General features: G+C 29.3%; 1 protein-coding gene across 1 annotated transcript; it reads right to left on the bottom strand.

The window, feature by feature from the left end:
* Window positions 1–10,497: 10,497 nt before the first annotated feature.
* LOC6046996 (NPC intracellular cholesterol transporter 2 homolog a) lies at window positions 10,498–11,071 on the bottom strand. Its single transcript, XM_038250362.1, has 2 exons — window positions 10,844–11,071; window positions 10,498–10,795 (listed from the first exon to the last, which is right to left on the bottom strand). The coding sequence occupies exons 1-2, from the start codon at window positions 11,031–11,033 to the stop codon at window positions 10,509–10,511; spliced, it is 477 nt and encodes a 158-aa protein (XP_038106290.1). The 5' UTR covers window positions 11,034–11,071; the 3' UTR covers window positions 10,498–10,508.
* Window positions 11,072–13,803: the final 2,732 nt, after the last annotated feature.

Genomic DNA, 13,803 nt, shown 5'->3' with positions numbered 1-13,803 from the left:
ATACCGATAGATTACACAGCGTAACAAAAAATTTTTTTTTGTGATTAGCAGGACGATTCAAAAAACTCCCCGAGGGATTGGCTTCCTGAACACAATGCAACCTGGCCCATGTCTTAATTGTTACCCTAGCTCGAGATATTCAATGCAGAAGTTTTGCATATGAATCACCCCCCGTCGAAAAAATATTTTTATTTTGTTTTCACTGTAACTTAAGTTCTATTAGGTCTTTTTAGATGCTTCTGGTGTCATTAGACGGTAAATTGTAGAAAAACCCAAAATGTGGTCCCATTGGTCGGTTCCCGTAACCGGTTCCGGTGGAAATCCGGATTATTGGCCAAAATTGTGCGAAATCTTCAAAATTTTGAAATTTGTTGCTCTTTATGCGAAAAAAACATACTATTGCTTCAAACAATCAATACAAACTCAAAAAATGGTTTGTCCAAGCATATCCGAAGGTGTTTTATCGAAAATGTGGCCATTGAGAACCGGTTCTGGCCAATCCGGATCCGGAAACTAGAAAACATTTAAGCAGTTTTTTTTTCAAAATTCCTATGTGCCAGACAATTTAGAAAAACAAATGTGGTGTTGAAGCATTTTTTGCTACTCTATACTTTCAGAATCCCAAAATATGGCCAAGGGCCAATGGGAACCTGTTCTGACTGTCCCGGATCCGGGAAACAGTGGTCACATGACATTTTGATTGAATTTATTAAAAAGTTGTTTTAGTTACCAGAATTTCAAAATTCCTTGAAAAAAAATCTGAATTTATTTATAGCCAGAATCAGAAATGTGGCCATCGGGAATCTGTTCTAAATGTTCCGGATCATGGAACCAGTGGACACTTGACAATTTTATTTAAAATTAAAAAAAATAAGTTTAATTTTTTTTAAATTAATCTAAATTTTATCAAAATTAGATTCAGACATGTAGCCAAATGGCCAACCGGACCCTGTTTATATATTCCGGATCAGGGAACCAGTGGACAAAATTCAAGATTCCTGGAAAACAAATCAGATCAGAAATTTGGCCGAGTGGCCAACCGGAACCTGTTTTAAATGTTGTTAAAATATTGTCAAATATTTAGTTAAAAAATTTTCAGGATTCCTTAAAATGAATCTGAATTTATTTAAAATCAGATTTATTAATGTGGCAAATGGGAACCTGTTCTTAATAATTCGGATCAGGAAACCAGTGGACACCTGACATTTTAATTCAATTTATTTAAAAAAAAACATAGTCACCGGATTTATAAAATTTCTGGCAAAATTCTGATTTAATTAAAAATTGTTTTGACAATTTAATTTCATTTATTTTAAAAACATAATAACTGGATTTATCAGATTCTTCGAAAAATCAGGGAACCTGTGGACAAAATTCAAGATTCCTGGAAAACAAATCAGATCAGAAATTTGGCCGAGTGGCCTACCGGAACCTGTTTTAAATAAAATAATGTCAAATGTTTTAATTAAGAAATTTTCAGGATTCCTTAAAATGAATCTGAATTTATTTAAAATCAGATTTATAAATGTGGCCAATGGGAACCTGTTCTAAATAATCCGGATTAGGAAACCACTGGACACTTGACATTTTAATTAAATTTATTTAAAAAAGTTACTGGAATAATATAATTCCAGAAATGGGTCAAGTGGCCAATTGGAACCTGTTCTAAATAATCTGGATCATGAAACCAGTTGACATTTTTATGAAATTTATTTAAAAAAAATACTGGATTTATAAGATTCCTGTTAAAAATACAGAATTTATTTAAAATTATTTTGTCATTTTTGTTAAATTTATCTAAAAACATAGTAACTGGATTTATAAGAGTCCCTGAAAAATTCTGACTTTACTTAAAATTATTTTAACAAATTAATCAAATTTATTTAAAAAAAATTGTTACTGGATTCATAAGATTTTTTCCAAAAATTCTTTTTTTATTTTAAATTATTTTGAAATTTTAATTAAATTTATTTCTAAAAATAGTTACTGGACTTAACAGATTCCTAGAAAAAATCAGAATTTATTTAAAATCAGAATCTGATGTGTGGCCAGATGGCCAATTGGAACCTGTTCTAAATAATCCGGATCATGAAACCAGTTGACACTTGACACTTTAATTAAATTTATTTACAAAAAATACTGGATTTATAAGATTCCTGTTAAAAAAACAGAATTTATTTAAAATTATTTTGACATATTAGTTAAATTTATTTAAAAACATAGTGACTTGATTTATAAGAGTCTCTGAAAAATTCTGACTTTACTTAACATTATTTTGACAAATTAATCAAATTCATTTAAAAAACATAGGTACTGGATTTATAAGATTCTTCGAAAAATCTGAATTTATTTAAAATCATTTTGAAATTTTATTTAAATTTATTTTTAAAAGTAGTTGCTGGACTTAACAGATTCCTAAAATCTGTTTATATTTAAAATCAGAATCAGAAATGGGTCAAATGACTAATGGGAACCTGTTCTAAATAATCCGGATCAGGAAACTAGTGGACACTTGACATTTTAATTTTATTTATTTATTTCCCCGAGGGTCCCGGAGCACCAAAACTTCTTAGCATGGTGGCTCCCAACGATAAATTGCATAAACAAACAGGAACGTGAGCGGGGGATCCCCACGTTTCTTCCTCCCCTGTAGATTCAGAACTGTATTGCTGTTTGAACATTCGTGTTCAAACTCAATCCAATTCAACGAATCATCTTTGTGGTAAACTTTACGCAGTTAGCCTGGCCGTTTTAACGTTTGTGATGTTTCAAAGCAATTTATTGCATTGGGGCACTGCAACTGTTAATAATGACAAGAGGATGCTACGCGTTAATCAACCTAAGGCATTTTCCAGGATGCCCTCGAAAGACTGGCTGCGCTAGGGTTAGATTAGATTAGATTAGATTAGATTTGATTAAAAAAATTACTGGAATAATAAGATTCCTGTTAAAATAAAACAGATTTTATTTTAAATTATTTTGAAATTTTAATTGAAATTATTTAAATAAATAGTAACTGGACTTAACAGATTCCTGGAGAAAAACTGAATTTATTTAAAATCAGAATAAGAAATGTGACAAAATGGCCAATTGGAACCTGTTCTAAATAATCCGGATCATGAAACCAGTTGACACATGACATTTTAATTAAATTTATTAAAAAAATACTGGATTTATAACATTCCTGTTGAAAAATAAGAATTTATTTAAAATTATTTAGACATTTTAGTTAATTATTTAAAAACATAGTTACTTGATTTATAAGAGTCCCTGAAAATTCTTACTTGACTTAAAATTATTTTGACAAATTAATCAAATTTATTTAAAAATAACTTAGTTACTGTATTTATAAGATTCTTCGAAAAATCTGAATTTATTTAAAATATTTTAGAAATTTTGATAAAATTTATTTAAATAAATAGTAACTGGACTTAACAGATTCCTGAAAAAAAAAACGCAATTTATTCAAAATCAGAATCTTAAGTGTGGCCAAATGGCCAATGGTAACTTTGTCTAAATTATCCGGATCAGGAAAAAAGATGACACTTGACATTTAAATTAAATTTATTTAAAAAAAAGTTACTGGATTTATGAGATTCCTGTTAAAAAATCAGAATTTATTTAAAATTATTTTGACATTATAATTAAATTTATTCAAAAAAAAAATATTTGACTTAATAAATTTCTGCAAAAAATCAGAATTTACTTTAAATCAGAATCAGAAATGTGGCCACGGCCAACCGGAACGTGTTTTAAATGTTGTTAAAATGTTGTCGAATATATTAATTAGGATAATTTCAAAACTCAATAAAATGAATCTGAAATTATTTAAAATCAGATAATTTCTGATTCTTATTTTAAATAAATCAAAATTTTCTGCAGAATTTTTTTAAGTCGTGTAATTATTTTTAAAATAAATTTAATCAAAATTTCAAAATGATTTCAAATAAATTTAGATTTTTACAGGAATCTTATAAATTCGATCTTTCTTTTTTTAAATAAACTTAATTAAAATGTCAAGTGTCAACTGGTTTCCTAATCCGGATTATTTAGAACAGGTTCCCATTGGCCACATTTATAAATCTGATTTTAAACAAATTCAGATTCATTTTAAGGAATCCTGAAAATTTCTTAATTAAAATATTTGACAATATTTTAACAACATTTAAAACAGGTTCCGGTAGGCCACACGGCCAAATTTCTGATCTGATTTGTTTTCCAGGAATCTTGAATTTTGTCCACTGGTTCCCTGATCCGGAATATATAAACAGGGTCCGGTTGGCCATTTGGCTACATGTCTGAATCTTATTTTGATGAAATTTAGATTAATTAAAAAAAAATTAAACTTATTTTTTTTAAATTTTAAATAAAATTGTCAAGTGTCCACTGGTTTCATGATCCGGAACATATAGAATAGATTCCCGATGGCCACATTTCTGATTCTGGCTATAAATAAATTCAGATTTTTTTCAAGGAATTTTGAAATTCTGGTAACTAAAACAACTTTATAATACATTCAAAAAAAATGTCATGTGACCACTGTTTCCCGGATCCAAGACACTAAGAACAGGTTCCCATTGGCCCCTTGACCACACATCAGATTCTGTTTTTAAATAAATTCTGATTTTTTCCAGGATTCTGTTAAGTCCAGTAACTATTTTTAGAAATAAATTTAATTAAAATTTCAAGATGATTTTAAATAAATTCTGATTTTTCGAAGAATCTTATAAATCCAGTAACTATGTTTTTTTTAAAATAAATTTGATTAATTTGTCAAAATAATTTTAAGTAAAGTCAGAATTTTTCAGGGACTCTTATAAATCAAGTAACTATGTTTTTAAATAAATTTAACTAAAATGTCAAAATAATTTTAAATAAATTCTGTTTTTTTAACAGGAATCTTATAAATCCAGTATTTTTATTAAAAAAAAATTAAGAAAAAGGTCAAGTGTCAACTGGTTTCATGATCCGGATTATTTAGAACAGGTTCCAATTGGCCATCTGGCCACACATCAGATATTGATTTTAAATAAATTCTGATTTTTTCTAGGAATCTGTTAAGTCCAGTAACTATTTTTAAAAATAAATTTAATTAAAATTTCAAAATAATTTAAAATAAAAAAATAATTTTTGGAAAAATCTTATCAATCCAGTAACCATTTTTTTAAAATAAATTTGATTAATTTTTCAAAATAATTTTAAGTAAAGTCAGAATTTTTCAGGGACTCTTATAAATCCAGTTACTATGTTTTTAGATAAATTTAACAAAAATGTCAAAATAATTTTAAATAAATTCTGTATTTTTAACAGGAATCTTATAAATCCAGTATTTTTTTTAAATAAATTTCTTAAAAATGTCAAGTGTCAACTGGTTTCATGATCCAGATTATTTAGAACAGGTTCCAATTGGCCATTTGACCCAATTCTGATTCTGATTTTAAATAAATTTAATTAAATTCTGATTCTGATTTTAAATAAATTCAGAATTTTCGAAGAATCTTATAAATCCAATAACTATGTTTTTTAAATAAATTTGATTAATTTGTCAAAATAATTTTAAGTAAAGTCAGAATTTTCAGGGACTCTTATAAATCAAGTAACTATGTTTTTAAATAAATTTAACTAAAATGTCTAAATAATTTTAAATAAATTCTTATTTTTTAACAGGAATCTTGTGAATCCAGTATTTTTTTTTAAATAAATTTACTTAAAATGTCAAGTGTCAACTGGTTTTATGATCCGGATTATTTAGAACAGGTTCCAATTGGCCATTTGGTCACATTTCTTATTCTGATTTTAAATAAATTCAGATTTTTTTCCAGGAATCTGTAAAGTCCAGCTACTATTTCTTAAATAAATTTAATTAAAATTTCAAAATAATTTTAAACAAAATCTGTTTTTTTAACAGGAATCTTATTATTCCAGTAACTTTTGTAAATAAATTTAATTAAAGTGTCAAGTGTCAACTGGTTTCATGATCCGGATTATTTAGAACAGGTTCCAATTGGCCATCTGGCCACACATCAGATTCTGATTTTAAATAAATTCTGATTTTTTCTAGGAATCTGTTAAGTCCAGTAGCTATTTTTAGAAATAAATTTAATTAAAATTTCAAAATAATTTAAAATAAAAAAAGAATTTTTGGAAAAAATCTTATAAATCCAGTAACCATTTTTTTTTTAAATAAATTTGATTAATTTGTTAAAATAATTTTAAGTAAAGTCAGAATTTTTCAGGGACTCTTATAAATCCAGTTACTATGTTTTTAGATAAATTTAACAAAAATGTCAAAATAATTTTAAATAAATTCTGTATTTTTAACAGGAATCTTATAAATCCATAATTTTTTTTAAATAAATTTCATAAAAATGTCAAGTGTCAACTGGTTTCATGATCCAGATTATTTAGAACAGGTTCCAATTGGCCATTTGACCCATTTCTGATTCTGATTTTAAATAAATTTAATTAAATTCTGATTCTGATTTTAAATAAATTCAGATTTTTCGAAGAATCTTATAAATCCAATAACTATGTTTTTTAAATAAATTTGATTAATTTGTCAAAATAATTTTAAGTAAAGTCAGAATTTTCAGGGACTCTTATAAATCAAGTAACTATGTTTTTAAATAAATTTAACTAAAATGTCTAAATAATTTTAAATAAATTCTTATTTTTTAACAGGAATCTTGTAAATCCAGTAATTTTTTTAAAATAAATTTATTTAAAATGTCAAGTGTCAACTGGTTTTATGATCCGGATTATTTAGAACAGGTTCCAATTGGCCATTTGGCCACATTTCTGGTTCTGATTTTAAATAAATTCTGATTTTTTTCCAGGAATCTGATAAGTCCAGTAACTATTTTTAACAATAAATTTAATTAAAATTTCAAAATGATTTTAAATAAATTCTGATTTTTCGAAGAATCTAATAAATCCAGTTACTATGTTTTTAAAATAAATGAAATTAAATTGTCAAAATAATTTTTAATTAATTCAGAGTTTTGCCAGGAATTTTATAAATCCGGTGACTATGTTTTTTTTTAAATAAATTTAATTAAAATGTTAAGTGTCCACTGATTTCCTGATCCGGATTATTAAGAACAGGTTCCCATTAGCCATTTGGCAACATTTCGTAATCTGATATTAAATAAATTCATATTTTTTAACAGGAATCTTTTTTTAAGTCGTGTAATTATTTTTATAATAAATTTAAATAAAATTTCAAAATGATTTTTAATAAATTTAGATTTTTACAGGAATCTTATAAATCCAGTAACTATGTCTTTAAAATAAATTAAATGAAAATGTAAAAATAAATTTAAATAAGCTCTGATTTTTTAAACAGGAATCTTATAAATTCGATATCTCTTTTTTTGAATAAACTTAATTATAAAGTCAAGTGTCAACTGGTTTCCTAATCCGGATAATTTAGAACAGGTTCCCATTAGCCACATTTATAAATCTGATTTTAAATAAATTCAGATTCATTTTAAGGAATCCTGAAAATTTCTTAATTAAAACATTTGACATTATTTTATTTAAAACAGGTTCCAGTAGGCCACTCGGCCAAATTTCTGATCTGATTTGTTTTCCAGGAATCTTGAATTTTGTCCACAGGTTCCCTGATTTTTCGAAGAATCTGATAAATCCAGTTATTATGTTTTTAAAATAAATGAAATTAAATTGTCAAAACAATTTTTAATTAAATCAGAATTTTGCCAGAAATTTTATAAATCCGGTGACTATGTTTTTTTTAAATAAATTTAATTAAAATGTCAAGTGTCCACTGGTTTCCTGATCCGGATTATTAAGAACAGGTTCCCATCAGCCATTTGGCAACATTTCGGAATCTGATATTAAATAAATTCATATTTTTTACAGGAATCTTATAAATCCAGTAACTATGTTTTAAAACAAATTTAATTATAATGTCAATGAAATTTTAAATAAATTTGAAATAGAACAGGAATCTTATAAATCCAGTAATTTATTTTAAATAAATTTAATTAAAATGTCAAGTGTCATCTGGTTTCCTTATCCGGATAATTTAGAACAGGTTCCCATTTGCCACATTAATAAATCTGATTTTAAATAAATTCAGATTCATTTTAAGGAATCCTGAAAATTTCTTAACTAAATATTTGATAATATTTTAACAACATTTAAAACAGGTTCCGGTTGGCCACTCGGCCAAATTTCTGATCTGATTTGTTTTCCAGGAATCTTGAATTTTGTCCACTGGTTCCCTGATCCGGAATATATAAACAGGGTCCGGTTGGCCATTTGGCTACATGTCTGAATCTAATTTTGATAAAATTTAGATTAATTTAAAAAAAATAAACTTATTTTTTTTTAATTTTAAATAAAATTGTCAAGTGTCCACTGGTTCCATGATCCGGAACATTTAGAACAGATTCCCGATGGCCACATTTCTGATTCTGGCTATAAATAAATTCAGATTTTTTTTCAAGGAATTTTGAAATTCTGGTAACTAAAACAACTTTTTAATAAATTCAATCAAAATGTCATGTGACCACTGTTTCCCGGATCCGGGACAGTCAGAACAGGTTCCCATTGGCCCTTGGCCATATTTTGGGATTCTGAAAGTATAGAGTAGCAAAAAATGCTTCAACACCACATTTGTTTTTCTAAATTGTCTGGCACATAGGAATTTTGAAAAAACTGCTTAAATGTTTTCTAGTTTCCGGATCCGGATTGGCCAGAACCGGTTCTCAATGGCCACATTTTCGATAAAACACCTTCGGATATGCTTGGACAAACCATTTTTGAGTTTGTATTGATTGTTTGAAGCAATAGTATGTTTTTTCGCATAAAGAGCAACAAATTTCAAAATTTTGAAGATTTCGCACAATTTTGGCCAATAATCCGGATTTCCACCGGAACCGGTTACGGGAACCGACCAATGGGACCATATTTTGGGTTTTTCTAACAATTTACCGTCTAATGACACCAGAAGCATCTAAAAAGACCTAATAGAACTTAAGTTACAGTGAAAACAAAATAAAAAATATTTTTTCGACGGGGGGTGATTCATATGCAAAACTTCTGCATTGAATATCTCGAGCTAGGGTAACAATTAAGACATGGGCCAGGTTGCATTGTGTTCAGGAAGCCGATCCCTCGGGGAGTTTTTTGAATCGTCCTGCTAATCACAAAAAAAAATTTTTTGTTACGCTGTGTTATCGTTATCGCTATCAGGAAAGCCTCGATAATTTCATCGCTATTGCTTTATCTCGATCATATAATTTTTGAAAATTAAGGTACAGAATATTGTCTGTAAATTTAATTTAAAGGAATAAAAATCGGAACTATCAACATTTTAGAGTCAAAACCATTAATGTTTTATTATTTTTTTGTGACTTAATCTAAGGAGAGCAATTCCATCAAGAATTAGTAAGTTTTTTTTGAAACTTTATTTTTTGTGTTTTTTTATTTGACTCCAAAAAATACACTTTTTTAAGCATTGGCAAAGTCATACTTCCAAAACCTCGAATTATCTTAAATTTAAAGAGATCTCATTCCCAATGCTTTTTGAAGATAAAAACTTGATAAAAAATTTCTATATTCAAGACTGCCTTGAGGCGAGATTGAGTTGTAGAGAGTTAAAATATTCAACAATCTGTTTCTTGAGAAATAATTTTGGATCGATTTGGTATTTTTTGAAAAAATAGGTATTGCTTAGAACTATTCAGAAAAAGAGATTCACTTTAAACGAAATAAACATTTTTTTTGTTTGACTTTTCGGAAGAAAAATCCAATTTTTGAAAATATTCATTTTTGGTTATGATCTAGAATCAAGATAGCAGAAAATGAATTTTTTTTAGCTGTGTCATTGGTAAATTTTCATTAGGCAGTGTTGGCAATTTTTCGAAAAAAAAAAATTTTGAGAAACGTTGAAAAGCCAAAAAAAAAAAATTAGCGAATCACAAAAAAAAATTCTTGTCTTTTGCTTGTCAAGCTTAAGTAAGACCCCTAAGCTACTCTAAAGTGGCAAACTGGCGATGATGAAATATTGGAAAAATGCATTTTTAAATTAAGTAGTGATTCGATTATTCGAAGTCCCATACAAGCCTTCGGATAATCGAACTTCAGATAATCGACTGGACTGGACTGTATTGTGCACCGTTTTCCAGTTATATTTATTGTTAATAACATTTTTTTTAACCTGCCATAGTCATGACCAAGGTTGACCATCTCTTATAATATTATTTTCGACAACGACAATGAATGAGAAATAATCTAGAGTTTTATTTTTTTAAAGGTCCTATTATAGGAAAATAAAAATATATTAAACTTTTTTTTTAAATATTAAAAATAAGGTTTCGTGAAACTATCCGAACATTTGAATAAAAATATGTATATCAAATGTTAGAGCTGATTTGAAAATTGTGATTTTGTTTTCCTTATGATAAAAAGTTCAAAACTATTGACTGAGTTTTTTTTTATTGCAAAACTTAAAACTATTTAACATATTCCATCAATGACCTTTAAGCACCCACAACGCGGGCATCCAGCACGAAGCAGGCGTGCGTTCGTTCCTCCTCGTCAACCAGGCTGACCTCCAGCACCAGGCTAACCCGCGGGTAAATTCGCAGCACTGGCATCTGCAGGTTGTACGTTACGTCCTCGTGCTCGGAGATTGGACACTGGGAACCAATCAGCCAATCGCAGGCCCGAGCCCGATCCGCGGGAAGTTCGAACGGAGCCGTCACTCCTAGCGCGGTGGCCACGATCCGGGTTTGGAGGGTTGCCGCGTTGAATGCTATGGCGAATCAGTGTTTGATGATGGAATTGTTCAGCATCGGATTCAGATTGTACTTACGTGCTGTGAAGTCCATCTCCATGTTGGCATCGGACCCGCGAACCAGTTCACAAGGGGTTGATGGGCAGTTCTGGACGCGGACCTCCCGAGGGACGGGACGATCGTCGGAACAAGCCCGTGTTTCGACAACGTCTCCAGCGAGGGCCAGGGCTGGAAGGACCAGAGCGATCAGTACGGCGTAACGGAACATTGTAGAGCTGTTGTGTTGGCTGAGTTGAGAGAACTGAACTGAGGAATCGGGATTCGAAATCGTTTTTATATACAATCTCGCTTTCTTTCTTATCACTGTTTATTTTCATGAAAAACAAAGAAAAATATTACATTGACAAGAATTTTGATTGAAAGAGAACTAGGGGACTAAGGGAAATGTGGCTATTTTGTACACATTCCTAATTTCGGCCTAACAGAGCTTTAGAATTGAATAATAGATAAACAAATTAGTGATTTTGACCGCTTTGAAGTCATAAATAATAACATAATTTTCAATATTTTTTTACAAAAAGTATTCATTGTTCAAATGTAGAACTCTTCACCATACTTCTCTGCAAAGCAGTTTTTTTATGTCATAAATCGGAACGGTATTACCAAGCGCGAACTACAGATTATTTTATCAGATGATTCGATCATGAACCAGGTGTGCAATATTCGACTCAAAACACACCTGTTGCTGTCGAGTTTTTAATCGGCATTTGTCGTGTTTTTATTGATAAATCTAAGAAAGGGTGCACGTGAATAAACTGGATTAATCTGGAACAGTTGTCGAGCTTTGACGGTATTACCAAAATGCGATTCTATTATTTGGAATTTTCATGCTGAAACGGAGAGTTTGATTTAAAGCATTGATTGAAGCCAGGATGATTTATTCAACTTTTTTTTTCAAATAAATGATTGCTAATTGTGAAGAAAATATTCGAAACTGTTTAAAAGATGTTTTTGAAATCGTTTTGAAATCTAGTAGGGTATTTTAACCATTAGTGGACCCAAAATTAGTCTCGAGTAGAGCCGAAACACATTTTTCACAAATTTTCAATATTTTAAGCACTTTTTCATAACCCTTTGTACAAAACAATGAAAACTGAAGTCTTTTGAACAATTTTGACTATTTGTTTTATCAGTTTATTTGGTTTTGAGCAGAAAAATAGCCATTCGAAAAAAAAGTTTTTTGCCTGTTATGGGCCCCCTTTTCCTACAGTGGACCCGGGTTCATAAACTGATTTTGGACCCGGGTCCACTATAGGCAAACTGTTGTTTTTATACCAAATTTAACCGATATTTGATGTTTTGATGCATGGTGTAGGCCTAATGATATATATAATGAATAAGAGATGGATTTTGCTCACTTTTCATCATAAACAAATATGTTTTGTTAACAAATTTGGCTTTAACCCTTTTGAGCCTGAATTTTGAAAAAAATATTTTTTGAGTTTATTATGGGAAAATGATTCTTATGACCATACGAAAATTATAGGCTACTTTTAAAAATTTTCATTTTTGGGTCATATATGACCCATCAGGCCTGAAAAGGTTAAACAACAAAAAAACCTAACAGACATTTAAACACATTTATTTCCGAAAAAGATCAGAGAAAACGTTTCAAAAACCACTGTAAACATAAAAATAATTCAAAAAAAGTAATTTTGATGCTCATTTTTTTCTTATTAATTGCATAAACGGTTGACCAAAACTCATTTCAAACTGCAATTATGATGCTTCAGTTAAGTTTAATTTACTATAGTTTTGATTAATTATAATATTTTACGGCTTCAGCATTTATGGTACTTTTAACATGAAACAGCTATATTTATACTTACAATTGAAATAAAATATGCGTTAAGGTTGATAACAACAAGCATTTATTGTATGTTAAAGAGAAACTTTTGCTCAAATACACAATTTTCTTCATTTTTGAAGGTTAAATTAACAGGGGTCCACTTTTGGAAAAGTTTGGTTTTTCGTTGTCCTAATTTTTGCTCAAAAATGAGCAGTTCTTCGCTTCATTTTAGTATTTATTTTAGTATTTTTTTTATTTTATTTTTTTTTATTTTAACTTCAAAGTTCCTTAAACTTACATTATTTTGACTTGCAGAAGTTTAATAATCAGTCAAAAAAAAAATGATAAATAGTAAATTCAATCATAAAATATAAATTTATATTTTATGATTGAATTTAATATTCAATCATTTTTTTGACTGATTATGCAGTTTTGTTGTGAAAATGCTAGTGGCCATGGCTGATTTCAGATGTCGAACTCAAAACACTTATTTTGGCGAAAAGGACAATTCAATATCAGTAAACATTGATTTAAAATTTAAATTAAAAAATGAAAATAAGATTTGTAGACAACAACACGCTTGAAATTGTGATTTTATTGATTTTTTCATCAAAAAACCTTCAGAGGATCCACTATAGGAAAGGGGTCCATTAATGGATAACGTGCCCTATGAAAACTCTGTAGAATCTGGAATCTGTTGTAAAAACCTTTTTTTTGCTTTTTTAGATTCCAACAGGAATCGTCTTTTGATGTTGTAATTATTTAAAACTAAAACGGTAATGTAATTGAAATGGCTTCAGTCAAAGTCTCAAAGTCAATCAGTCACCATCGCGATACAAGAGTTCCAAGAAGTGCATGCCAAAATGTGAGCTATCCGACATCTCGAATCGTAAGATCAACAAACAAACCCATCAAATGATTCAATTCATCAAAAAATCACACCAATCCATTAAGCCAATGTCCGTCAGAACCATCCAACACGCTCATTAGCGAATTAAGCTTCTCCGCTGTCGACTACCGGCTCTTGTTAGTGGGAATTGTCGAAAAAACAGCGCATCATTGCATCACTCAATCGTCCAGAAATGCAGCCAAGTTTATTGCCAACGATTAACGCCTCTCGGCAACGGTGGTTCGTCGGTGACTTTGGTGACCCTTAATTGTTGGCCGACACCTAATTTGACGTCTTCGC

The sequence above is a fragment of the Culex quinquefasciatus genome, chromosome 2, assembly GCF_015732765.1.
Source record: "Culex quinquefasciatus strain JHB chromosome 2, VPISU_Cqui_1.0_pri_paternal, whole genome shotgun sequence".
Lineage (NCBI taxonomy): Eukaryota > Metazoa > Arthropoda > Insecta > Diptera > Culicidae > Culex > Culex quinquefasciatus.
Note: the sequence above shows the minus strand (reverse complement) of the source record. Positions and strands in the feature narration are given on the sequence as shown.

Excerpts from the sequence above, each read along its gene's own strand:
- LOC6046996 (XM_038250362.1), bottom strand. The coding sequence starts at position 11,033 with ATGTTCCGTTACGCCGTACTGATCGCTCTGGTCCTTCCAGCCCTGGCC. Across the intron at positions 10,796-10,843 it reads GGAGATGGACTTCACAGCAC|GATTCGCCATAGCATTCAAC; the intron begins GTAAGTACAATC and ends TCATCAAACACT.